The following is a 26346-nucleotide window of genomic DNA, read 5'->3' as shown; positions in this document are numbered from 1 at the left end:
GAGGGGGTGAGGGAAGAAGTGAAAGGAACCTGCTCATTTAGCCCCTCCCACCCTAGCCCACTCCACCCACACCAACTCCTGACAGCATGCGAGGCTTGCTTTGAGTGCTTCAACATTCCACCTGCTGAGCTGTTTGTTATCAGGTCTGCCAAAGCTTATGAGAAAATCTGGCACCTAAAATTTTTTTTAAGAGAAAGAAGGTCCACATTTCAGGTAGCGGCTGTGTTACTCGTTTTTAGTCATCCAACAACAATCATTCAGAATACAAATGCACATGATCGATATGAGAAGCATATGTGCTCATAAAGGGCGAGGAAATATCTGAGCAGTTTCTGCTGGCTGGATCCCACCATGTAGTGTATGAAAATACTTTTGTAGGGCCAGGCATAGTGGCTCACGCCTGTAATCCCAGCACCTTGGAAGGCCAAGGCGGATCACCTGAGGTTAGGAGTTCAAGACCAGCCTGACCAACATGGTGAAGCCTCATCTCTACTAAAAATACAAAAATTTGCCAGGAAGGAGGCTGAATTGCCTGAACTGGGAGGCAGAGGATGCAGTGAGATGAAATCACACCACTGCACTCCAGCCCGGGTGACAAAGTGAGACTCTGTCTCAAAAACAAAATGAATTTAACTTTATTTTAAAAAATGAAATAAATAAAAAGACTTTTGTTATATTTTCTCTTGGGTCAATCTTCTTAATTTGTGTTTTTAATTTATTTTATTTTTCCATAAGTTATTGGGGTACAGGAGGTATTTGGTTACATGAGTAGGTTCTTTAGTGATTTCTGAGATTTTGGTGCACCATCACCTGAGCAGTATACACTGCACCATATTTGTAGTCTTTTATTCTTCACCCCCTTCCCACTTTTCCCCCCAAGTCCCCAAGTCCATTGTATCATTCTTATGCCTTTGCATCCTTATAGCTTAGCTCCCACATATCAGTGAGAACATACAATATTTAGTTTTCCATTCCTGAGTTACATCACTTAAAATAGCCTCCAATCTCATCCAGGTTACTGCAAATGCTGTTAATTTATTCCTTTTTATGGCTGCATAGTATTCCACTGTATATATATACCAGAGTTTCTTTATCCACTCGTTGATGGGCATTTGGGTTGGTTCCACGATTTTGCAATTGTGAATTGTGTTGCCATAAACATACATGTGCAAGTATCTTTCTTGAATAATGGCTTATTTTCCTCTGGGTAGATACCCAGTGGGATTGCTGGATCAAATGGCAGTTCTACTTTTAGTTCTTTAAGCAATCTCCACAGTTTTCCATAGTGGTTGTACTAGTTTACATCCCCACCAGCAGTGTAGAAGTGTTCCCTGTTCACCACATCCATGCCAGCATCTACTGTTTTTTGAGTTTTTTATTATGGCCATTCTTGCAGGAGTAAGGTGGTATCTCAATGTGGTTTTGATTTGCATTTTCCTGATCATTAGTGATGCTGAGCATTTCTTTATGTTTGTTGGCCATTTGTGTATCTTCTTTTGAGAATTGTCTATTCATGTCCTTAGCCCATATTTTGATGGGATTGTTTTTTTCTTACTGATTTATTTAAGTTTGTTGTAGATTCTGGGTATTAGTCCTTTGTCAGATGTATAGATAGTGAAGATTTTCTCCCACTCTGTGGGTTGTCTGTTTACTCTGCTGACTGTTCCTTTTGCCATGCAAAAGCTCTTTAGTTTAGTTAGGTCCCAGCTGTCCCAGCTATTTATCTTTGTTTTTATTGCATTTGCTTTTCGGTTCTTGGTCATGAAATCCTTGCCTAAGCCAATGTCTAGAAGGGTTTTTCCAATGTTATCTTCTAGAGTTTTTATAGTTTCAGGTCTTAGGCTTAAGTCCTTAATCCATCTTGAGTTGATTTTTGTACAAAGTAAGAGATGAGGATTCAGTTTCATTCTCCTACATGTGGCTAGCCAATTATCCCAGCACCATTTGTTGAAAAGGGTGTCCTTTCCCCACTTTGTGTTTTTGTTTGCTTTGTTGAAGATCAGTTGGCTGTAAGTATTTGGGTTTATTTCTGGGTTCTCTATTTTGTTCCATTGGTCTATGTGCCTATTTTTATACGAGTACCATGCTGTTTTGGTGACTATGGCCTTATAGTATAGTTTGAAATCAGATAGTTTGATGCCTCCAGATCTGTTCTTTTTGCTTAGTCTTGCTTTGGCTATGCAGGCTCTTTTTTGGGTCCATATGAATTTTAGAATTTTTTTTTTCTAATTCTATGAAGAATGATGGGGATTGCACTGAATTTGTAGATTGCTTTTGGCAGTATGGTCGTTTTCACAGTATTGATTCTACCCATCCATGAGCATGGGATGTGCTTCCATTTGTTTGTGTTGTCTCCAATTTCTTTCAGCAGTGTTTTGTAGTTTTTTCTTTGCTTTTTTTTTTTTTTTTGAGATGGAGTCTAGTTCTGTCGCCCAGGCTGGAGTGCAGTGGTGTGATCTCTGCTCACTGCAAGCTCCGCCTCCTGGGTTCACACCATTCTCCTGCCTCAGCCTCCCAAGTAGCTGGGACTACAGGTGCCCGCCACCACGCCCAGCTAATTTTTTGTATTTTTAGTAGACAGGGTTTCATTGTGGTAGCCAGGATGGTCTGGATCTCCTGACCTCGTGATCTGCCTGCCTTGGCCTCCCAAAGTGCTGGGATTACAGGCGTGAGCCACCGCACCTGGCCTGTGTTTTGTAGTTTTCTTGTAGAGGTCTTTTGACTCCTTGGTTAGATATATTCCTAAATATTTTATTTTTTTGCAGCTATTGTAAAAGGGGTTCTTGATTTGACTCTCTGCTTGGTCACTGTTGGTGTATAGAAGAGCTCCTGATTTGTGTACATTAATCTTGTATCCAGAAACCTTACTGAATTCTTTTATCAGTTCTGGGAGCTTTCTAGAGGAGTCCTTAGGGTTTTCAAGGTAAACGATCATATCATCAGCAAAGAGTGACAGTCTGAGTTCCTCTTTACTGATTTGGATGCCCTTTATTTCTTTCTCTTGTCTGATTGCTCTGGCTAGGACATCCAGTACTGTGTTGAAAAGGAGTGGTAAGAGTGGGCATCCTTGTCTTGTTCCAGTTCTCAGAGGGAATGCTTTCAACTTTTCCCCATTCAGTATTATGACAAACCCACAACCAACATAATACTGAACAGAAATCAAAACAAAAATCACATGATCATCTCAATAGATGCAGAAAAATCATTAAACGAAATCCAGCATCGCTTTATGATTAAAACTCTCAGCAAAATCAGCATACAAGGGACATACCTTAATGTGGTTTTCTTTTGATTGTCCTTTCCTGGTTTTGTTATTAGGGTGATGCTGGCTTCATAGAATGAATTAGGGAGGGTTCCCTCTTTAGCTTGTGGAATAGTGTCAAAATGATTGGCACCAATTCTTCTTTGAATGTCTGGTAGAATTCTGCTGTTCATGTCTGGTCCTGGACTTCTTTTTGTTGTTGTTAGCAATTTTTAAGTTATCATTTCAATCTTGCTGCTTGTTATTGGTCTGTTCAGGGTATCTCATCCTTCCTGATTTAAGCTAGGAGGATTGTATTTTTCTAGGAATATATCCATCTCTTCTAGGTTTTCTAGTTTAAGTGCATAAAGGTGTTCATAGTAGCCTTGACTAATCTTTTGTATTTCAGTGGTGTCAGTTGTGGTATCTCCTGTTTTATTTCTTAGTGAGGTTTTTTGAATTTTCTCTCTTCTTCCCTTGGTAAATCTTGGTAATGGTCTATCAATTTTACTTATCTTTTCAAAGAACATTTTTTGTTTCATTTATCTTTTGTATTGTTGTTTTTGTTTCAATTTAATTTAGTTCTGCTCTGATCTTGGTTATTTCCTTTATTCTGCTGGGTTTGAGTTTGGTTTGTTCTTGTTTCTCTAGTTCCTTGAGGTGTGACCTTAGATTGTCTGTTTGTGCTCTTTCAGACTTTTTGATGTAGGTGCTCAGGGATATGAACTATCCTCTTAGCACTGCCTTTGCTGTATCCCAGAGGTTTTGATAGGTTGTGTCATTATTGTCATTCAGTTTGAAGAATTTTTTAATTTCCATCTTGATCTTGTTTTTGACACAACGCTCATTCAGGAGCAGGTTGTTCAATTTCCATGTTATTTGCATGGTTTTGAAGGTTCCTTTTACAGTTGATTTCCAGTTTTATTCCACTGTGGTCTCAGAGAGTACTTGATATAATTTCAGTTCTCTTAAATTTAGTGAGGCTCATTTTATGGTCTATCATATGGTCTATCTTGGAGAAAGTTTCATGCACTGTTGAATAGAATGTGTATTCTGCAGTTGTTGGATAAAATGTTCTGTATGTATCTGTTAAGTCCATTTGTTCCAAGGCATAATTTAAATCCATTGTTTCTTTGTTGACTTTCTGTCTTGACCTGTCTAGTGCTGTCAGTGGAGTATTGAAGTCCCTCACTGTTATTGTGTTGCTGTCTATCTCATTCCTTAGGTCTATTCGTAATTGTTTTATAAATTTGGGACTTCCAGTGTTAGGTGCATATATGTTTAGGATTGTGATATTTTCCTGTTGGACAAGGCCTTTTACCATTATATACTGTCCCTCTTTGTCTCTTTTAACTGCTGTTGCTTTAGAGTTTGTTTTGGGCCGGGTGCAGTGACTCATGCCTGTAATCCCAGCACTTTGGGAGGCCGAGGCGGGTGGATCATGATGTCAGGAGTTCAAGACCAGCCTGACCAACATGGTGAAACCCAATCTCTACTAAAAATACAAAAATTAGCCGGGCATGGTGGCGTGTGCCTGTAATCTCAGCTACTCAGGAGGCTGAGGCAGGAGAATCGCTTGAACCTGGTGGCGAATGTTGCAGTGAGCTGAGATCACACCATTGCGCTCCAGCCTGGGTGACAGAGGGAGACTCTGTCTCAAAAAAAAAAAAAATTGTTTTGTCTGATATAAAAATAGCTACCGCTGCTCATTTTGGGTGTCCATTTGCATGAAACGCCTTTTTTTTCACCCCTTTACTTCAAGTTTATGTGAGTCTTTATGTGTTAGGTGAGTGTCCTGAAGGCAGCAGATGGTTGGTGAGTTCTTATCCATTCTGCGGTTCTGTATCTTTTAAGTGGGGCATTTAGGCCATTTACATTGTTAGTATTGAAATGTGGTGTACCGTAGCATTCATCGTGCTCTTTGTTGCATGTGTACTTTGGTTTTTGTTTTTGCTTTTTAACTTGTATTTTTGTTTTATAGGTCCTATGTGATTTATGCCTTAAAGAGGTTCTATTTTGATGTGTTTCCAGGATTTGTTTCAAGATTTAGAGCTCCTTTTAGCAGTTCTTGTAGTGGTAGCTTGCTAATGGCAAATTCTCTCAGCATTTGTTTGTCTGAAAATGACTATCTTTCCTTCATAAGTGATGCTTAGTTTCACTGGATACAAAATTCTTGGCTGATAATTGTTGTGTTTGAGGAAGCTGAAGATAGGTCCCCAGTCCCTTCTAGCTTTTAGGGTTTCTGCTGAGAAATATGCTTTTAATCTGACAGGTTTTCCTTTATAGGTTAGCTGGTGCTCTGTCTCAGTTCTTAAGACTCTTTCCTTCATCTTAACTTTGGATAATCTGAGGACAATGTGCCTAGGTGAGGATCTGCTTGTGATGAATTTCCCAGGTGTTCTTTGTGCTTCTTGTGTTTGGCTATCTAGTTCTCTCACAAGGCCGGGGAAGTTTTCCTCGATTATTCCCCCAAATACATTTTCCAGACTTTTAGAATTTTCTTCTTCCACAGGTACACCGATTATTATTAGGTTTGGTGGTTTAACATAATCCCAGACTTCTTGGAGGCTTTGTTCATATTTTCTTATTCTTTTTTTCTGTCTTTGTTGGATTGGGTTAATTTGAAGACCTTGTCCTCAAGCTCTGAATTTCTTTCTTCTACTTGTTCAATTCTATTGCTGAGACTTTCCAGGGCATATTGCATTTTTAAAAGAGTGTCCAAAGTTTCCTGAACTTTTTACTGTTTTTTCTTTAAGCTACCTATTTCCATGAATATTTCTCCCTTCACTTCTTGTGCCAGTTTTTGGATTTACTTGCATTGGGCTTTGCCTTTCTCTGGTATCCCCCTGATTAGCTTAATAACTAACCTCTTCAATTCTTTTTCAGGTAAATCAAGGATTTCTTCTTGGTTTGGATCCATTGCTGGTGAACTAGTGTGGTTTTTGGGGGGGTGTTAGAAGAACCTTGTTTTGTCATATTACCAGGGTTGGTTTTCTGGTTCCTTCTCATTTGGGTAGGCTCTGTCAGAGGGAAGGTCTAGGGCTAAAGGCTGTTGTTCAGATTCTTTTGTCCCACGGGGTGTTCCCTTGATGTAGTACTCTCCCCCTTTTCCTATGGGTGTGGCTTCCTGTGAGCTGAACTGCAGTGATTGTTGTCTCTCTTCTGGGTCTAGCCACCCATACAGTCTACCCGGCTCCAGGCTGGTACTGGGGGTTGTCTGCAGAGTCCTGTGATGTGAGCCATCTATGGGTCTCTCAGTAGATAGATACCAGTGCCTGTTCTGGTGGAGGTGGCGGAGGGTGCAATGGACTCCATGAGGGTTCTTAGCTTTGGTGGTTTAATGCTCTATTTTTGTGCTGGTTGGTCTCCTGCCAGGAGGTGGTGCTTTCCAGAAAACAACAGCTGTGGTAGTGTGGAGAGGGACCAGCGGTGGGCAGGGCCTTAGAACTCCCAAGATTATATGCCCTTTGTCTTCCACTACCAGGGTTGGTAGGGAAGGACCATTGGGTGGGGGCAGGGCTAGGTATGTCTGAGCTCAGACTCTCCTTGGGCAGGTCTTGCTGCAGCTGCTGTGGGGGATGGGGGTGAGATTCCCAGGTCACTGGAGTTGTGTACCTAGGAGGATTATGGCTGCCTTTGCTGAGTCATGCAGGTTACCAGCGAAGTTGGGGAAATACAGCAGTCACAGGCCTCACCCAGCTCCCATGCAAACTGAAGGGACAATCTCACTTCCACCGTGCCCTCCCCAACAGCTCCAAGTCTGTTTCCAGGCGGAGAGTGAGAGGGACTTGAGAACTCGACCGAGGCTATTTGCCTCCCAGAGTATTTGGGGTGTCTCCTGGGTCCTGCAGAAGCAACCCGCTTCCTTCAGAGGGACTGTGGGCCCTCTCGGGATTGCTGGTTTGTTCTTTAGTCCATCTGGAGCTCCACAGCCCTCCCCGCAGGACCCGCCAGCACAACGAACAGCGGCCTGCCAACCGTCTTAATTTTTGTGCAAATATCTCAGCCTCCTTTTAATGCTCTTTTGGAAAACAGACACATTTGTGAATCTGCTAAAGGATGTGGACCTTGTCCTGGAAAACCCACATACTTTAACATTCAACTTCGAGACATTCATTCATCTATTAGAATCCATATATAGAACATCCTCAGAGGTCCATAGACCCAAAGTTTCCTTCTGGACCTCTGGTCTAGAAAGAAAAAAAAATAGTTAACATTTACTGAGTATCTATTATATGCCAGGCACTATTCCAGGTGTTAAACAGATTTTTCTCAATTAATCATGACAACCCTATGGAGTAGGTACACTGTTCTCTATTTTACTGACAAGAAAACAGTAGCAGAGAATGTCACTTGCTCCATCCAGGTCAACAGCCAGTAAATGACAGAGCAGGGAGCCTCTCCTCTAAGCCAGTAAGTCACAGCTGTGAAATCAAAGACATGTAAGCAATTTTCAAAAATTGTGTATGGTTACACACACCATAATCATAGCCTCTTTCTTTTGGGGTGGGGGAGCATGTGAATAATTTGCCTCTCCAGAGATCTGAGAAAGTAGAGATGATGTGGCACTGTTTGGTGGGGAGATACTTGGCTAAGTATCTCAGGCCCACCACTAATATTCATGGCACAACACAAAACAAAAGCTAGTCAGGCCCACCACTTGGCTTCCCAAGAATAGATCTGTGGCAGTGACAGTAGTCCTTGAACTTTGAGCTCTTGACCATGTAACTGAGATTAGTGCTGGGGTCCAAAATTTAAATTATCTCTAGGGGCTAAGAATGTAATGCAATTGTGACACACAGGTTGGAATAAGGCAGTTGGGTGGCGGGGGGCATGGTCAACTGGAGAGTACATGTCCTGTCTCAAGACATTCACGTTTAAGAAAAACAAACCCCATGAGGGCCAAACAAAAGACATATTCAGACCGGGTGCAGTGGCCTGTAATCCCAGGACTTTGGGAGGCCCAGGCAGGCAGATCACTTGAGCTCAGGAGTTTGAGACCAGCCTGGGTAACATTGTGAAACCCTGTCTCTACTAAAAATACAAAACTTAGCCAAGCGTGGTGGCACAGGCCTGTAATCCCAGCTACTTAAGAGGCTGAGGCACGTGAATCGCTTGAACTGGGGGGACAGAGGTTGCAGTGAGCTGAAATCGCACCACTGCACTCCAGCCTGGGCAACAGAGCAAGACTCTGTCTCCAAAAAAAAGACATCAAAAAAAAAAAAGATATATTCAGACATATTCAGCCCAGTGGGCCATCAGTTTGTGACCTGTGAATAGACTGTTCCCTTCCCACTCTCCAGGTTTTTCCAAGTCAGGAGCCAGGAATGCAGGGAATGCAGTCTGTGGGAAGGGGACAGAAGCTGACCCATGTGACAATCAACGTTGCGATTTCCATTCCGTTAGAGCTATGCTTTTTACATGCTAACCAACCCAGCAGTAGGTCACTAGCAGAAAGGTCCAGACACCAGAGATGAAGAAACATCAGGAAGTAAATGATAGTACACAGGACGTACCTCATACATAGAGCACATTCAAGGTCAGATGCGTCGAAAGATGCAAGTGGTAAACTGAGAGCAGGTTTGTCCCCCTGATCAGTGGGAGGATCTGCGATTTAGAAAGCAAGAAGTCAGCGCTGGAGCCACCCCGGTTTCATAGATAGTACTTCTGAGGCAAAATAATCCAATGCGTTTTTCAGTTTGCCACTCTCACCACCACCTCCCAGAGAGTTGATTTAGTGGACACCTGAGCTGTTGAGAATGGGACACTCAGAAGTAGGCTCTCAGAGGTTTCCAGCAGCCCCAACAGAAAGAGAAATGCAAGTCAAAGAATGTCCCGGAGCCCTGGGGACTTCATTCAAATGCAACATGCACCTCTGTCAACAGCAGAAGCTACAGCAACTCAATGGACTGAGCCAGGCCTTCAAAGCTAAAACTGAATCTTGGCACTGCCAACCTCTCGTGGAAAGATAGCAAGCCACAGCTGCTGCTTCTCACATGCCTACCTATGGGAACACAACTGGGAATGAGCAGGGTGAGGCCTGACCTCACTTTCCTCATCCTGCATTCCTAGAATGGGGATGGGGGTAGCAAGAGGCTGACCTAGAAGGAAGTGGCATCCCCATGGGTATGGGATGTCATTAGTTGATACTGTGCTTGACCTGATGCCTTGGCTTTCCATTATATTAATAATTAGTATTGAACACTTTTTACAGTGTGCTAGGCACTGTACATGATCTCACAGAAGCCTCATAGCAATCTCTGAGGTCACACAGCTAGTAAATGCCAGAGCTGGGCCCCACACCCAGAGCCTAAGGAGCCCCCAGACAGAGGTAAGTAACTTGTATATATTGGTGAGCCCGGGGATCTCCTCCAAGCTACCTTCTCTCTGAGTAGAGCCAGTACCTTGCTTGGAGGCTTTATTAGGCATCCCCGTTTCTTCTTGGGATTCAATCTGGCAATGTTTCCTTTTCTTTTCCTGGCATTTTCCAGTCTTGCTGGAAGCAGCTTTTGGAGAGGTAGCATCCCACTTCTCCTCCTCTTCTTCCTGGTCTTTCATGTGGTGCTGCTGACCATCCCCCTTCACTTTAGCTGGGTCCATCAGACTGCTGCCATCTCCCCTGGCTGCTGCTTCCTCCTGACTAGAACAATGTGGGAGCTCCAGATTGTCCTGGATGAAGAAAGGGCCACATATCAGAATCTTCTTAGGACCAATATTGTCCTCTCATATTCCTACCCAGAGGAACAAAGGGAAACTATAGAGTCCTGATCCCCACCCCGAACTCATAGTGGACACAGAGCTCAACTTGGGGGCCGTCATAAGGCATTATTTCCTACTTCTTTTCTGCACAGTATCTGCAACCAAGGCATGCCCAGCTTGGATGGAGTTAGGGAACTTCCTTAGGCAAGGACAGGAAGGTATGTAGGAGGAGAGCCTCCTTGGGCAGGTGCAAAAAGGGGAAATGCCAGGGATAGGCACCAGTTCCCCTTCCTATAAAATCCTTCCCCAGTAACCACTTTAGCAAAACCAAGGCAGGCAGTGAGGGCAGATCCTGTCACTCAATAGTTCCTCTCGCCCTCACTGCCATTCACGGCCGTCTGCGATCCCCAAACTCCAGCTCCAAAAGGACTTTTGGTAGGGCTTTGGCACAGGTCTGTTCACAAGCCTGCCAAGTTACCTCATGCTCCAGGGCTGTATGTTACACTGGTCAAATGAACAAGGTACAAACTATTCCTTTTACTAGATTTGGGGTGAAAAGCATTAAAAAAAAAAAGACAAAATCACCTGGCAAAAAAATCAACAATGTCTCTAGACTTTTCAAGAATATTTTCCCAGGAGATGGATATTTGAAAAAGGATTTAGAAATAGGTGCAATAACAACATGTTTACGCAGATTTACATGGAGAACCCCTCTCTAATCTAAACCCATAGTCCATAGGTCAAGATACTCATTGTGTTGTTTCCCTCTAACCCTACCAAAAAAAAAACTGGCAGACAGATGAAAAAGGGGAGCATATAGCTGGGAGAAAACAATGAGGTGAGGAGAAAAATAATGTGGGTTTTCTCTGTGTCTAACTTGGGAGTTGGGGTTTTCTCCAGCACTACAGCAATACTACAACCTTGACTTTCCATGAACCCAAGGCATTGGCCACTCGGGAGTATACTGCTTTGCAAAGCAAAGTTTGGGTGGAAATCCAATCCTTGTTCCCCAGCTGGTTGACATTGGAAAGCCAAGGTTGCTATTTTTCTTCTTTTCAGATGGAGCTGCAATTAGAAGTCACTCCAGGCATTTGGGTTCAGTATCAGCATTCTCAATCATTTAATAGTGATCTTAATTATTGAAATCACTGGGGGGTTCTGTGATTTCAGGAGATCCTCTAAGTTCTGCCATTTTTTAAGAAAAGTTGGGCGCACCTGCATTTCAGTCCTTTTATGAGAGCCCAGGGCTTACACACAGGAGAAGAACTCCGGGCATGAATGGAGGGAAAACTGCCCCCTAAAGATGCCCAGACATTCAGTGCTAAACTCTGCCTTGGAGTCTGCGCTTCTGATCCTCAACTTCTGACCACTTACCCTCTGCCGGGAAAGCCAGGGCCTGGAACCCATCTCTCTTGTGTTCTGTTTCCTGGTTTTCAAAGAAAGATACAAATACCTGTCTTCCTCCCAGGTCCTTCAACTCAACTTTCTTTCCAACATCTCTTTCCTCTTCTCTGTTACAAATACGTATTGGAAGCTTACTTATGTATAAGGCATAGTGCAGGAATATGAAATTACATCCATTTGAGGATCAGAGTTGTCTTTGCACAGGATAAGTGCTGGCACTCAAAGGCCAGCAGCTTGAACAAACAAAAGCTCGAAAGGAGGGATTGTTAGGCCCTCTTCCCAGACTCATCCCCAAAGCCTATAAACCCACCCAAATGGTATGGCCCAGGGGCAGTGAGCCAATTCCTTTATAGCTCTGTAAAATCTCTCTCGGCTGGATCTAACCAAGAACTGGAAAAAAATGTATCCTAGCACTTTGGAAGGCCAAGGTGGGAGGATCACTTGAGGCCAGGAGTTCGAGACCAGCCTAGGCAAAAATGGTGAAACCCCGTCTCTACAAAAAAAAAAAAAAAAAAAAAACTTAGCCAGGCATGGTGGCACATGCCTATAGTCCCAGCTACTTGGGAGGCTGAGGTGGGAGGATCTCTTGAGGCCAGGAGTCTGAGGCTGCAGTGAGCCATGATCATATCACTGCCCTCCAGCCTGGGTGATAGAAAGAGACCCTGTTTCATAATTTTTTTTCAATGTAATGAATAAACTCTGGGACCATGCCTGAAATTCACAGCTGCATCTTTAAGAGGTTCTTTGCAAAGAACAGAACCACTAGTGACTCAATTTCTTCTTTCTCAGGAACCAAAATAGGAGAGGGGGGGCTCACTCCCCACTTTTGTCCACAAAACAGCCAAACGAAGCGTCACGAGCGAGCTGGGTGAGTTGAGTTTTACCTGTAACAACCTTGGTAGATTATGGCTGGTAACTTCAGTAGTCATTGACTCTACGTTTTCCTTTAATCTAGGGTGAGGTGCCAACAGCTTCAGGATATCGGGAGAATGTTCCTGAGAATCCCCCGGGACTGATGGTGAAAAGAAACTAAGGAGAAGCTGTGACATAAAACAGAAGACTTCACTACTTAAGTTTCTACAGGTGCCCAGGTGAAGGGGAGGAGGGTGAAGGGGGGAGGGAGCCAGCTTGCAGGGCAGAACTCCAGGGAGGAAGCCTTGGACCAGTGTCCCTAACACACCACACCAGGGCAGGGGTCCTCGCTTCAGCGGGCATCAGAATCAACTGCGGAACTTATGAAAAATCTAGGTCTCTACTTTGTACTCCCATCTCCCCCAGGTCTGAAGTGTGGCCCAGGAATCTGGATTTTGAGAAGGCATTACAGATGCCTCTGTTGCCTAGCCAAGGTTAAGAGCCACCATGCTAGTGCTAACACTCCGCAGAAATATCTGCAGTGGGATTTTAAAACTCATCTAGGAGGAAAGAGACAGAGAGGTAAAGTCAGCAGAGAAACCTCACTTGGGGAATTTGAAGTTCATAATACCTCAGTGGGTAGAAGTCTACAAATGTCTTCTAGGATTCTCACTGTTTCTTTTCTCCACTACCCATTTTGCTTCCTCCTCTCCCCACCATCACCCCTGGATCTTTAATCCCTTCAAAGCTGGGAACCTGAGCAGTTAACTGTTAGGAAAAACAGAACTCCAGCTTCCTCCCTCTTCTCCCAACCTCGCCTCCCCTAATCTGGCCTTTGCCTCCCAGAGGATGTTAGGTTAAGTTTAAGTACTAGGCGCAAGGAGGTTCCAGTCTCTTGCTGGTTTCCCTTGCAATTGGATAAGCTGGGAGGGTAGATGTGCGTTCTAATGTAGCTTGCACCATTCACTGTCCACATTCTTGCCCCAAGTTTCCCCCGTACTAGCAAGGATTGTGTGTGTGTGTGTGTGTGTGTGTTTCCATATACTGAAACATGTAACACAAGGAGAGCAGGTGACTTTGCTTCTAAAACCTGCTCCAGTGCTTACCACCCAGCAGCTCCTGCAGTGTTTGGAGATCCACTAAAGGAAGCTCCAGTCCCGTGCTGAGGGTACATAGTTAGGGTATTAATTGATCAACAAAATTTGACAGAACACCAAACTCCAGTTTGATTTATTCTCTGGCCCCCAGCAATCTCTTCATGATGTTCCTTCAGATGCCAGCACTTGCCATGAAGCCAAACCCCACTCAGCCTTCAAAGCTCAGCTCAAGTGCTACCTTCCCTCACTATTCCAGTCCTGTTCTACACAGTAGTAGAGAGTGCACCATAATATAGCATCTTGAACAACACCACGTTATGTTATCTTAGAAATGTGTCACAGATGTAAGCCTTTCTCTCCTGCCAGACGGCCAGCTTCTAGAGGGCACATAACAGATACCCAATAAATACTCATCACACTGGATGGAATTGAATTAAGACACTTAACCACCCCAGGGCCCAGGGAGAGGCCTAGCATTCAGGCCCAAAGTCCTCAGATTGATCCTTATGTTTCCTTTCAGCTCTGAGAAACCCACTTTCCAGTTATGAGTTGGCACAGGAGTTAAATGGGGAGGTACTCACAGCACCCGGGGCCATAAATGCCAGCTTTCAGAGGTCCCTCCTCCACAGGAGCCAAGGTTGGTCCTCTGAAGCCCTAATGCGTGACTCAACAGGACCAAGCCAGTTCTGAGGAGGCAGTATCCTTGGAATTCTCCCAAAAAGAGCATAATACTCTTCAGTGGCAGCCACACAGCATCACAAGGTGCAAGGATGAAAGGGCAGAGGGTGGTGGGAAGGAAAAGGAGGCCAAGGGAGAAATCAAAGGAAACAAAGCAGAAATAATAACAGCAGTTCCCTTCCTCATTTTACTACTTGAGATCTCTCTCTAGGCCTTCTCAATGGCATTGGAAAACAAAAGTTGGGGTCAATTCTCAGTGAGAATGATCATTCCACATGAATGAAAGTCAATTCCACTTCAGCCTCAGCCTTAGAAAGGCCCAAATAGGTCAAGAAGAGGGAAAAAGAATCTGCAGTAAAAACAAACATTAAAAAGAAACACAGGCCTGTGAGTTCGAAGGCAGCTTATAAATGTCAACTGAACCTGCATCATCTCTGTCAAATCTTTAGCCCTGAAACTGGAATGATCTAGTAAATAAACACAACTGAGGACTCTTGATGTTCTGAATCGCCGCCATGGCCTCATCACACTCAGTGGAAATTCGCCTCTAAATTCTCGCCCTCACTTCAGAACTCTGTAACACTCATCACAGGCATACGCTCGCTTGCATCATCTGGCATTTATGTTAACAAATGCAAGATTGTAAGTTCCTTGAAGACTAAAACTGTGACTTATGCCTCTTTGGGTCTCCAGAGCTTCACACAATGCCTTGCCTCAAACCATTAGGCAGTTGTGGAAATGACAACAGTTTCTCTATAAAAGCGGACTGGAGAGACAGGTCAGCCCAACTGATGACACCAAAAACATCTCAGGCCAGCTGGGAAATGGACAAACAGGAGTCAAGAAACCATTCCTCCTTGGGTCTGAGACCTGCCTCTGCTGGCCTTTGCACGCTCTTTCCCCAAAGACAAGTTTCTTCTAACTGCCTTTGTTCATCCTGGAACTGGAAAGTTCCATTGCTACTATTGATCCAGCTTCACCAGTGAGTGCTAAGGCTGTGGCCATGTCCTCATGGGAAGCAGGATGGCAGAGCAGCTAAGAGGCCAGGCTTTGGAAGCAGATAGACTTGGGTTTGAATACTTTCCCACCAATCACCAGCTGCATGACCTTGGGAAAGTCAGAAAGCCCGAGCTTCATCTGTCTCACCTGTAACCTGAGGATAAATAACCAAACCTAGCCTCAGGAATGTAGTGGGATTTAAATAATATACTCCACATAAAATGCCTAGCACAGTGTCTAATGCAGAAGAGATTCTCAACGAATGTTAGCTATTATTATTATCATTACATCATGGACTACACTTAAGATTTGGAGAAGGGTCCACAGCTTGAAGCAATTCTCCCCGAACCGTGCTCCTCTCAAGCACACCTTTTTCACATACTCAAACCAATTCAAAGCAACTTCCCAGAAAGGAGATCTTTTGTGAGACAGAAAATCCAGGGCCAGTTCCCTTATTTCATTTATTTTGCTAACTATTCCTTTCTAGAGCCTTCAGAAACCAGTTCTGTCTCTTGCTCACTTTCTTTATCCACTGCTCTGCCAAACCACACTGGGACAGAAACCGTAAGGCTCCGCGGTGAATAGTGGGTGGGGCACAAGGAGAGCAGAGACAACCGCCAACTGTCAGAATCCAATTTACAGGCCGATTACCCAGACACCAGCAGAGTAAACTGTAGAACAATAAACAACAAAGTCCATGAATTGAAGATGGCTGAGCCTTCACTAATGCTCTCAGTATTTCACACCATTTTTCTTTTATAACTACCACATTCTGCTGGGACCCAAGAGTTGGAACGACTGCTTGCATTATATTGTAATGGTCTCTGACTAGCATTTGTGAGGCAGTGTGTTTTATTTCTAGCAAAGGAGCTGAAGGTTGGAGTTCTGTGTATAGTGATAGGGGAGGTGGGGACCACCAACATCCCTTCCCAGGGGCTGGCTGTCATGTGTGGCTGGTGAAAACTGTGATTCAGCCAAAGAAAAGTTATGTAACAGCAGGTAGCCCCATGCCCTGGATCTCTCATCAACAGCCAGAATGTCCTCAGTGAGCCTCAATCCCCATATTAATGTACTTGATTTTGGTTTTTCTCCCACTGACAATCCAGACCCTGAGTCAAAGAAGCAAGAACATTCCTCACAGGCTCCTACAAAAATGTAGGAACTGCCCAAACTGATCGTACACACCAGAAGGACGGTGTTTCTGGGCAATCAATTAACACTCCCATCTCCCTTTTGTCCCCTTAACCCAGGGAACCACCCACTCAGGACCCCAAATGCCAAGGAGGACAGCACCCTCACTCCCCTTCCTAGAGAAGACAGAGAGGGGAGGGTCCAGTAGGCAGCTGGACCTGATGTCATTTCAACTCACTCTTTGGGCTTCACATCTTGCTCTCTTGTTCTTTCCATCAAGGGATACACAGTAGAGAAACTCCCTTAGTGCCTCCTCCACCTTGCCTAGGGTGGCTAAGGCTTGGGCTTTTCTGAAATGTGCCTGGAAGGAAACATTGGCATTCAATCCCATTTTATTCAGCCTATTAACACTACTGCTCTAACAATAACTAACCCAGAGCACTCACTGTTGTGTGAAACATTTTAAAAGGACTCTCTTATCTACAGCCCTAAAATGCAGGCAACTGTTCTAATGCCATTATAAAGAAGACAAAACTGAAACCCAAAAACGTTAACTTGCCCAATGTAACACAGCTAGTAAATTGTGGAATCAGGGTTTGAACCTGGGACTGACTGATACCAAAGCCTGTATTCTTAACCACTCTGCCATACTACCTTGTCTCTGCCCCACCATTGTATGGAGTGACCATCAAATGTAGCAAGAACCCCCATTTGACCACATGCTAACCAGCTTTCAGGGCCTGCCCAGGTATGCGTTCGTTTGAACTAGTCTCTCAAGCAGAGAACCAGTCCTCAGTAGCGGCTTGAAAGAGCACCTAAACTAACTGATCAGTTTTCAGAAGAGGCCCAGGAGAAGGGATCTGACCTCTCCAAGACCTCAAAGGTCGCTAGTGGCAAAGCTGGAACTAGAACTGCAGTCTCAGGACTCCCAGAATGCTCTTCTCCACAAAGCAGACTGTCCTTCAGAGGGCTAACCAGGGGCTGAGCTTACTCTCCTAGGGGCCTGGATCACTTCTGCTCCCTCACCACATACTTTAAAAAGTATAAAGAAGTTTATGGCTCCTCAGGGCCCAAGCCCAACTGCTCTGGGAAAGACACTCTAGGGAGGGCAGAGGAACATCCTGGGGAGGAAGGAAGAAAAAAGAGTAGCGGGGGAGAGGGCTGCCCTCTGTGTGTGTCTTCAGACAGGTGGACACTAGCAACTTGGCTTGAAGAGCATTTCACTTGAGTCATCTAGGACGTCCCTCCACCCAGTGGCCTGCTCCCTTGCCTCCTCCATTGGCAGTACTAAGCCTAACTGAGTGAATGAAGTGATCCAGGTTGTGGCTGCTGGATACTCCCCTGCCCCCCTTTCTAACATGCCTCTTTGCAGGCCCCAGAGCCCTCAGGCTATGGCCTGGCTGCAGAGGCTGCCCTGAAGCTGCCTTCTTGAGCAGTGGCCCCTGCTCCAAACCTCTTGAAGACCTTTCCGCATTTCCCCAGCTCCTTCTGAAGCCTTGTCTTGGCTGATACATGGATGTTGATGGCCTCCCTTGTTGCTTCTCCCAGCAGTGTTTACCAAGGGTGTTTGGGAAAGGCTTGCATGACATCACAGGGCAGCTAGAGGGGAGAAGTGTTGGGAGACTGGAAAGGCCTCTGTGTGATCCCACTAATCATATCAAGTAGCAATCCATATACTCTTTTTTTTTTTTTTTTTGAGATAGAATCTTGCTCTGTCACCCAGGCTGGAGTGCAGTGGTGGATCTCGGCTCACTACAACCTCCGCCTCCTGGGTTCAAGCGATTCTCCAGCCTCAGCCTCCTGAGTAGCTGGGACTACAGGCATGCGTCACCATGCCTGGCTGATTTTTGTATTTTTAGTAGAGATGGGGTTTCACCATGTTGGCCAGGCTGGTCTCAAACTCCTAACCTCAAGTTATCCACCTGCCTCAGCCTCCCAAAGTGCTGGGATTACAGGAGTAAGCCACCATGCCCGGCCAACCCATATACTCTACCTGCTCAGGGCAACCAGCTCACACCACTGAGAGCTGTATCACCTGCAGGATGTGCTGAGTACCATACACTGTGGTTGGATGGCTGGAATAGAGAATAGGGCTGCCAGATAAACCCCTACACTTGGGGCATTTTACATAGAAATGTTGGGAAATATGCAAATCAGGGTGGGAGGTGGTTTTGAATTATATGCATCAGTTCGTCTTCTCGTAACCTCCAAGAAAATAAATTATCTCATCACTGCCCCCACCTCTCACTTCATCACTGTGGGAAATGAAACTCCTATTTAATACTTTCATCAACTCTTCCTTCACTGGAGAAGTCACTTTTCCCATTTCATCCAAAATGCTTCACTGCTTCTCAGCTCTGCTTCTCACCACACTATCAAGTTCCTTAGCCCTAGGATCTAGGCTTAGGGTGGAGGTGGAAAGAGTTGCAAGTCCTCTTACTCCTAGGCAGCTCCCTGACTTGCACTACTGGGAGGCTGAAAGTGCCCCCACTAAAGCTCCTTTGGGTTAAGACACTGGTGACTTGTATTAAACACTAAATGTATTCCTTGGGGAAAAAAAAACTATACTAATCCATCATTACTCAAGAAAACCTTCTCAGAAAAAAAAAATGAATCCATCATCACTCATGAAAACCTTCTCAAGAAAGAACATACAAGATTCACCTGACATTCATTGCAGAGTACACAGGTCCACATGCTTTATCTGGTTTCCAGATCCAAAAAAGTTCTGATAATCCATTATTTTCATAAGCTTGACATCAAAATTCATTAGATGGCAAAACCTGACCTAAACTGATATAAAGTGTTTAAAAATATTTGTCCCACTGAGTGTGAATTTTCACGGAATCTGCTGAATAGTGTGTTGGATTACAGGAAGCTGTCCAGAGCTCACTGAGACCTAATATATGGTCCTTGCAAAATATAAAACATTCTGGATTCTGAACACTTCTGGTCTTATAAGATTCAGATAAGGGATCATGGACTTCAACTTGGATACATTGGTTTTCTGAGGAAGGCATCCTCGGGTTGTGTAGAGACAGAGCACTACACCCAGGAAGCTTTATAGCTTGCAGAATGTCCTCTTGGCCACGTTCACTTTTGACCCTCATTGCATCATTGCGAGGCAATCAGGGCAGATATCAATAGCTTCATTTTGCAAACAAGGATACTTGGGGTTCAGAGAGTGAAGCCACCTCCCCATGGTTTGCAAGTAGTAGAGCACAGGCTCAAATCTAATCTTCTAAACAAAGTACTGACATGTGGCTGAGGGCCAGTCCTGAAGCCAGGCAAAGATACAGAAAGTGACACTTTGCATCCTGGCATCCTGAGAGGTGTCCAGGCTGTTTTTCTTCTCACCCCCCATGTGACCTAAATCCTTGGGGATACTGGCAGGCTGACTGACTATATTAAGGACTTGAAATGGCACAACCATTGTGTGAGTGTGAGGATCCCTTCAGAGAAAACTGGCCAAGCTGCCAAGGAGCCTATCAGTAGAGGTTCAGGAGCACCAGGCCAGCAACACCACTCTCACCTTCCTCTTTCTAATGCCCCTGGAAAATGATAACAATGGCGATAGAAAACATTTATGTAGGCTGGACACGGTGGCTCACACCTGTAATCCCAGCATTTTGGGAGACTGAGGCAAGTGGATTGCTTGAGGCCAGGAGTTTGAGACCAGCCAACATGGCAAAACACCGTCTCTACTAAAAATACAAAAAATTAGCCGGGCATGGTGGCACACGCCTGTGATCCCAGCTACTCAGGAGGCTAAGGTGGGAGACTCACTTGAACCTGGGAGACGGAGGTTGCGGTGAGCTGAGATCACGCCACCGCACTCCAGTGTGAGTGGCAGAGTGAGACTCCGTCTCAAAAAAAAAAAAAAAAAAAAAAAAAACCAGCGCGGTGGCTCACGCCTGTAATCCCAGCACTTTGGGAGGCCAAGGCGGGCGGATCATGAGGTCAGGAGATCGAGACCATCCTGGCTAACACGGTGAAAACCCGTCTCTACTAAAAAAAATACAAAAAATTAGCCGGGCGTGGTGGCGGGCGCCTGTAGTCCCAGCTACTCAGGAGGCTGAGGCAGGAGAATGGCGTGAACCCAGGAGGCGGAGGTTGCAGTGAGCCGAGATTGCGCCACTACACTCCAGCCTGGGTGTGAGAGGGAAACTCCGTCTCAAAAAAAAAAAAAAAAAGAAAGAAAACAGAAAGAGAGAGAGAAAGGAAGGAAGGAAGGAAGGAAGGGAAGAAACAGAACGTTTATATAGTGCTACATGCCAGACACTGTTCTAAGCACCTTACATTATTAGCTTATGTAATCCTCACAACAGCCCTCTTCAGTAGCTGCTTTGAATATCCCCCATTTAACAGATGAGGAGATGAAGTACTGGGAAGTTATGTCATTTGCCCAGGGCCACAAAGGTCATAAAAGTTAGCAGAGTTGGGACATAAACCCAGGCAGTCTGGCTCCCAAGTGCATATTCTAGAGAGTCACTATGCCCAGGCTGCTCTGAAGGTCATCAGTTGAAGACTGAATTGGGGAAGAATCCAGTTCCCTTGCAGACCTGAGTCACTCTTTGCCCAGGGATCTTTACCCTGGCTCCTTTGCAAAGTCTTCTTCCTGTTCAGCTTGAGCTCTAGTGCCCCTACGCTCCAGGGAGGCAGCCCTTCCTGCCAATTCCTGTCTACAGTACAACCCCTTCCCACCTCTTCCATCCCACACTCACCTTAAAACCCATCGGGCGGAGCTTACATGCTATTTCTGCATCATGCAGTGCGTTCTCATGAGACTCCAAGGTGAAATAAATCTGAGACCGATTGCTATAAAGCAAGTGGTCATTTGGAGCTGCCAAAATAAGAAAGAAAAACCTTTATTAATGGCCCCCAGCGCAAGCAGGTGTTAAGTCCTGTATGAGTATGGATCTTGAGCAAATGATAAGTTTTCTAGGACTTTTCTACTGGAGATCAAAAGGGTTAGGCTCTATTTCTAGTCCTAATATTGTCCTGCCTTCTACAGCCCCAGCCACTCTGGGCCTGAGGTTCCCCAACTGCAAAGTCATTTTTGCCCCCGCTCACAAGTGGTTCATTAGAGGCCCCATGGTGTCAGTGATGCATTAGACACTTTGACATAGGCGAGATGTGGCTACACACGGCTAGTGCCTGGCAGCCTGGTTTATGAGTGCAGTATTACCAACAAGAAAACAGGCCAGGTAGGAAGGAGAGAGAGGTAGGAAGGAGAGAGAGGTGGGCAGATGTGACCGCTATCTGAACCACCAAGAAGACAAATCCAAGTTACTTTTCCAGGTGGGAATGACTGATGACATTAGTAACATCTTTGTCTACAAAGCCCAGCACATATGAAGATTTCCTGAAGAAAGTGGAAATACATTTACATGGTCCCATCCTCTCATTTCAAATGGCCAAATGTAAATGAACTTGGACAAGGTTTCTGGGAATAAGGTGAGGCCGGCTCTCACCAAAAACTCTGAATTACTAGATGTCAGAGCTGGACAGGCTATTAGAGATTATCTGGCTCAATCAATCCATTCTTCAGATGGGAAAATCAAGCCCAGAGAAGGGAAGGCATCTTCTTAAGGTCACACGGCTAGCTGGGCAGTCACTGATAACTGGTCAGACTTTGAAGCTTTGAAGCTGGGATGTGGGGAGCAGGTTCCTTTTTCTGAAGGTGTGTGCAGTACTTGGAATAATACGGACACAATGGCCATCTTCCAGAACAGAGAGCCTCCTTTCCTCTTAGAAGGGTAAAGCTGGCCTTGACATTTTCACCCTGACTTCTCTGAGGGGATTAACAAAGATGCAAGGAAGAACCTCCAGGGGAATGTGGTGGCAACAGAGGAGGAGGGTGAGGGCAGGAAGGGGCTTTCCTGGCCCCTGGGGAATGGCTATAAGGTATGGAATCTGCCTTAGAGATCTGGAGTTAAGTGACCTCCACCTGCCTCATTCATATTGCCCTGCTCTTCCCCAAGATCTGGGCTCTAGCTTCCTCTGTGGCAACAGGCTTTGATGTTTTTTTTTCCCAGGAGTGTGCTCAGGGCTTGCTTGTGTGCCCAGTACTTGCTCTTAAGAGATTAGCAAATTGTTTAGTCTTTTCTGTCTTTTTTCTTTTGCAGCACACTCCAGCCTGGTGGCAGCTCACAGTCTGCCTTGCTTGTGCACAGACAGGAGCTAGAAGGGTCCCCTTCTCCGGCCGGCAGCCTTGCCCCGTCAGTCCTCATTCCTCCTCCTCCTCCCCCCATTACCTGTTGCAAGCTTGAGTGGAGATTAAACACGTGGAGACTCCGGCCCACACCCCTCCTCCACTCCACAGAGTCAGGTCCAGGACACCCTCGGATCCCAGGGCCCTGCCTGCCCAGCCCTGCTGCCTCCTCCCCGGCATGCTTCGCCAGACACCGCGCCCCACGGCCGAGCTCCTGGCAAACTGCCAGAGCTGGGCAACACCGGCTGGCGGCTCAGCAGCCACTTCCTGGGTCCAGGCGTGGTGGGTCAGAGAGCGGCTCCCTGGGGAAATTCGGGTGCCCTAGTCTAGCTGGAGATGGGGGACTGCCCACGTTACCCTTGAAGCTGCAAAGCCCACCCAACCCTCCTAGGCGGCACTGAAAAGCGGGACAGAGGCGTGACCCATTCGTAGCCAGCCCACGGTCCCCGGGGATCCCCAAGCAGTTGCCGCGCCGGCCTCCCGCCGGGCTGGCCAGGTTAAAGGGGTTGGAGGCCAGGGCACAGGCTACGGGTTGGCGGGGCGGGTGGGGGGGGGGCATCTATTTCAGCCGAGGATCGTGTGATAGGAAGCGGTGACAATGAGTCACAGGGCAGCGGGGCGCAAGCGCTCCCCCTCCCCCCGCACACGCTCGTGGGATGGTTTCCGAAGCGAGCGTGGTGGCCCACTTCAGTTACCTCAGCGGTTACACAATCCCGCCCGCTCGCGCGGGGGAGGGGCGCCCGACCCGGGCCGCTCGCGGCCCTTATGCAACCAGTGCTCTCCTGACCTAATTCCACGCCGGACCCACCCCACAGGGAGCCGCGGCCCCGGAAGGGGCAACACCCGGCGGCGCGAGCGGCGGACGCAGGCGCCGACCGGACATCTCCTGCTGGCTACAGCCCAGAGGACCGGGCGCGAGTGCGAGGAGCGCGGGAAGTTCCTCTCCTCGCTGGGAAGGTGCGAGCAGGTGTAAGAGGAGACCAGGAGTGCAGCGGGAGAAGGAGAGTCAGAGGAAGAGACAGTGACACCGAAAAAGAAAGAAACAGTGACAAAGATACGAAGAGACGGAGAAAAAGAACCAGAAGCAAGGAGACACAGACAGGAACGGGGACTGAGAGACAGGAACACAAAAGCTAACAGAAGTAGCAGGAAAAGACAAAAAGCAACCGAGATCAACACAAAGACAGTGAAAGACAGATAAGCAGTGAAAACAGAACAAACTCAGAGACCCAGCCCCAGAATCACCCCTCCCCCACCCCGCCACAGTCCATGGGTCCCCCGCCCCCTCTTCTGCCCTGGTCCAAATCCCTTCTCGCTGCGGGGTTTGTTCTCCCGCTCCCTCATGTAGCCACCGAGTCCCAGCCCCGGCCCGGCAGCGCGTTGGACTCACCCAACTTAACTGCTTCGTTGTACTTGAGCAGTGCCGCCTCCACCTGGCGCTCGCGGTACAGTCGGTTGCCCTCGTGCCGGAGTTGCGACGCTCGCGCTGGGCCTGGAAACAACTTGCCGAGGAGGCCGCTGAGCACCACGTTGACTCGCAGCGGCGGCGGCGGCTGCTGCCCAGCCCGCCGGGCTCCACGCGCCCGCCCAGTGGCCACCATCAAGGTGGAGAGCTTGACCCCGCACAGCGCACAGCGCCGGTCGGCGGCCCGCCCACGTTCCAGGCACAGTTTACAAAAGGTGTGGCCACACGACAAGGACACGGGGTCTGATAGAAACCCATGACATTTCCGGCACTTAAAGCCGTCCCACACCTCGGTGGCCGCCGCAGCCGCGGCGGCCCCCGTCTCTTCCGCCGCCACGGTGCCGCTTGCAGTGCTACCCTCGTCCGGGGGCGCCGGCGCCAGCGCCTCGCCTTGCGGGACTTTCTCCGCCAGGCAGCGCACCAGCTGCTCCAGCTGCTCAGCCACCAGCTGCTGCCGCTCGGAGAGCTGTCTATACACCTCGAGGGCTTCACGGATTCGCCCCCGGGACGCCAAGGCGTCTGCCTGCGTGAGCAGGACTTTGCTCTCCGGCGTTGAGGTCCCCGGAGACTGCTCTTGCTCTGGCTCCCGCGTCGGTAGAGGTGCGGGGCCCTCTGCAGCCACCTTTGGGTGGGGGCCCATGTCTACTTGGGCCGCTGATGCCCCTCGCTCCGCCGACTCCAAGTTGTCGCTGCTGACCTCGGCGGGCAAGCTCAGCATCTGTTCGGTCCGTACTGACTCCATGGGAAGAGGGACACGGGAGGAGACGAGGCGTCTAGGGACCGGGGACACGAAGCAAGGAGTGGCAGCTGGAGGAAATCGGGGCAGCCACCGCCGCCATTCCACCGAGCTCCTGACCCTGCCGCGCCTCCGGGAGCTCCATGCCGGCCGCCCCGCGCCGCCTAATAACTGTCTTGTCTCAGCAAAGTGTTATATAAAACGGTACCACGTGACGTGCCGCCACGCTGTTCATTGGCCGGCGGCGGGGAAATTGTTACAAAACCAGACAGTTTTGTAACAGTGTTGCTCTTGCTTCTTTGGGCTTCGCTTTTCTTGGCTTCTTTTTGAGGTTGTTTGTGTTTACACTTCGCCTTATTCCTCCTCACCACCTGGTTCTTTTTCGGAAGTGGGGTTGGGGGGTGGGGAGAAACTCAGTGTCTTCTCTTGGGCTTCTGAGTCTCCAAACCCCACTCCATCCCACCTCCAAATGGGCCAGCAAACAGGTCCCCTCTGCCAGCCGCTGACCAGCGGCCCCCCACTCCTCCCAGGAGAGGCTGGTACCTCGAGGTGCACAGTCCGCAGGGTCTTCTGGGACGCCTAAGACTCTCCCTGTTGGGGGAGATGGCTGCTGGCAGGGAAAGGAAGCAGGTTGGGAGGGGTATCCGTGAAGCCCCCCCCACACTCACAACCCAGTCCCAACCCGAGAGCCCTGGGAGCCCCGCCTGGGTTCCTTGCCTTCTCCCAGGAGCCTCCCAAAGGTGGTGAATGCGGTTTCTGAGGGTGCTTGGTCTTCTGTGCCAAGAGTGACTCAGAGCAGCGGGTCCCACCGGCGCAGAAGTTGGGCAGCGCTCGCTGGACAGTGAGGAACTCGCGGAGAAGATGCGCTTGCCGGCTCAGCCCTGGGAGGGAGATGCTCCGCTAACTCCCCTCCTTACCTCTCTACCCCCAACGCCAGAACTAGCGCTGGGGCAGGCGGTAGGCGCCCAGCTGGAGACACACCAGGCCGGCCCCTGGAGCCACTGGCCGGATGGGCGCGGCAAGGATGTACCCGGCCTGCTGGGGTCGGTGGGTACTCTGGGGGCGTGGGAGAGTGGCAGGGGGAAGACGCGAGCTGAGAGCGCTATTCAGGAGAAAGTCCGCGAATCCTGGCACAGCCCAGTGGCCGACCGAATAGCCTCCAGGTTTGGCGCTCCTGAGCGCTGCGCGGGAATGGTACAACTGGGCACGAGCCTCAGCGCCTGGTTTACAATGGCTAGGGGGCCTCGACGGTGTCCTACACACTTCCTGAAGGCGAGCGGGGTGGCCAACCGCACACTCTTTGTCTGCCTTGAACCCCCACATTTAGGACGGGAACCAAGCTCACAAATGAGCAGACAGAAAACGGTATAGTCGCACTGCTCCAAGCAGGGAGGCAGGGACTAGGTTTGCCGCTGGCTCAGTTGGCCTTCAGAGCCTGCGGGCTCTTGGGCAGTGCCAGGGTGCCGCCCCAGGGGCCTGAAGACCTATTGTTGCCCCCTGCTGCAGCCACCTCTTAGCCAGATGACCTTCGGGAAGTCAAACTTTAGAATCCATCATTTTTGCTTCTGAACAAATGTTAGAGCTGATCTTACTTGGGATTAAGTCATGTTTCAGAGCTGGGTTATGGCAGGCCCCCTCGGATCTCTGCTTCTCTTTAGGTAGTTAAACCAGTCTTAGATCAACACCAAGGTCCCAGAGAACAGGTACTATGCAGCCAGCTCTAGAGCCTCTTTCTAATAAGACAGGACAGAGGGAGACGGTCACAGGGCAGAAAGGAAGCATCACATAGGGGAAAAAAGACACACACACACGCAAAAAAAAAAAAAAAAA

General features: G+C 47.7%; 1 protein-coding gene across 3 annotated transcripts in view; it reads right to left on the bottom strand.

Annotated features, from left to right (window-relative positions):
* Positions 1-25093, bottom strand: part of LONRF3 (LON peptidase N-terminal domain and ring finger 3) — a 48688-nt gene extending 23595 nt beyond the window's left edge. Inside the window, exons 1-6 of one of the 3 annotated variants that reach the window (XM_055376225.1) lie at positions 23706-25093; positions 20826-20944; positions 16340-16462; positions 12229-12384; positions 9646-9910; positions 8758-8848 (exon numbers count right to left, since the gene is read on the bottom strand). In XM_055376225.1, the coding sequence (XP_055232200.1) occupies positions 8758-8848; positions 9646-9910; positions 12229-12384; positions 16340-16462; positions 20826-20944; positions 23706-24522 (1571 nt within the window). In that variant the 5' untranslated portion in view covers positions 24523-25093. The remainder of the gene's footprint in view (positions 1-8757; positions 8849-9645; positions 9911-12228; positions 12385-16339; positions 16463-20825; positions 20945-23705) is intronic. The other 2 variants (XM_004064767.4, XM_004064766.3) reach the window with 2 other exon arrangements.
* Between the last annotated feature and the right edge of the window lie 1253 nt (positions 25094-26346).

The sequence above is a fragment of the Gorilla gorilla genome, chromosome X, assembly GCF_029281585.2.
Source record: "Gorilla gorilla gorilla isolate KB3781 chromosome X, NHGRI_mGorGor1-v2.1_pri, whole genome shotgun sequence".
Taxonomy (NCBI): Eukaryota; Metazoa; Chordata; class Mammalia; order Primates; family Hominidae; genus Gorilla; species Gorilla gorilla.
This window is presented reverse-complemented; position numbering and strand designations above follow the sequence as displayed.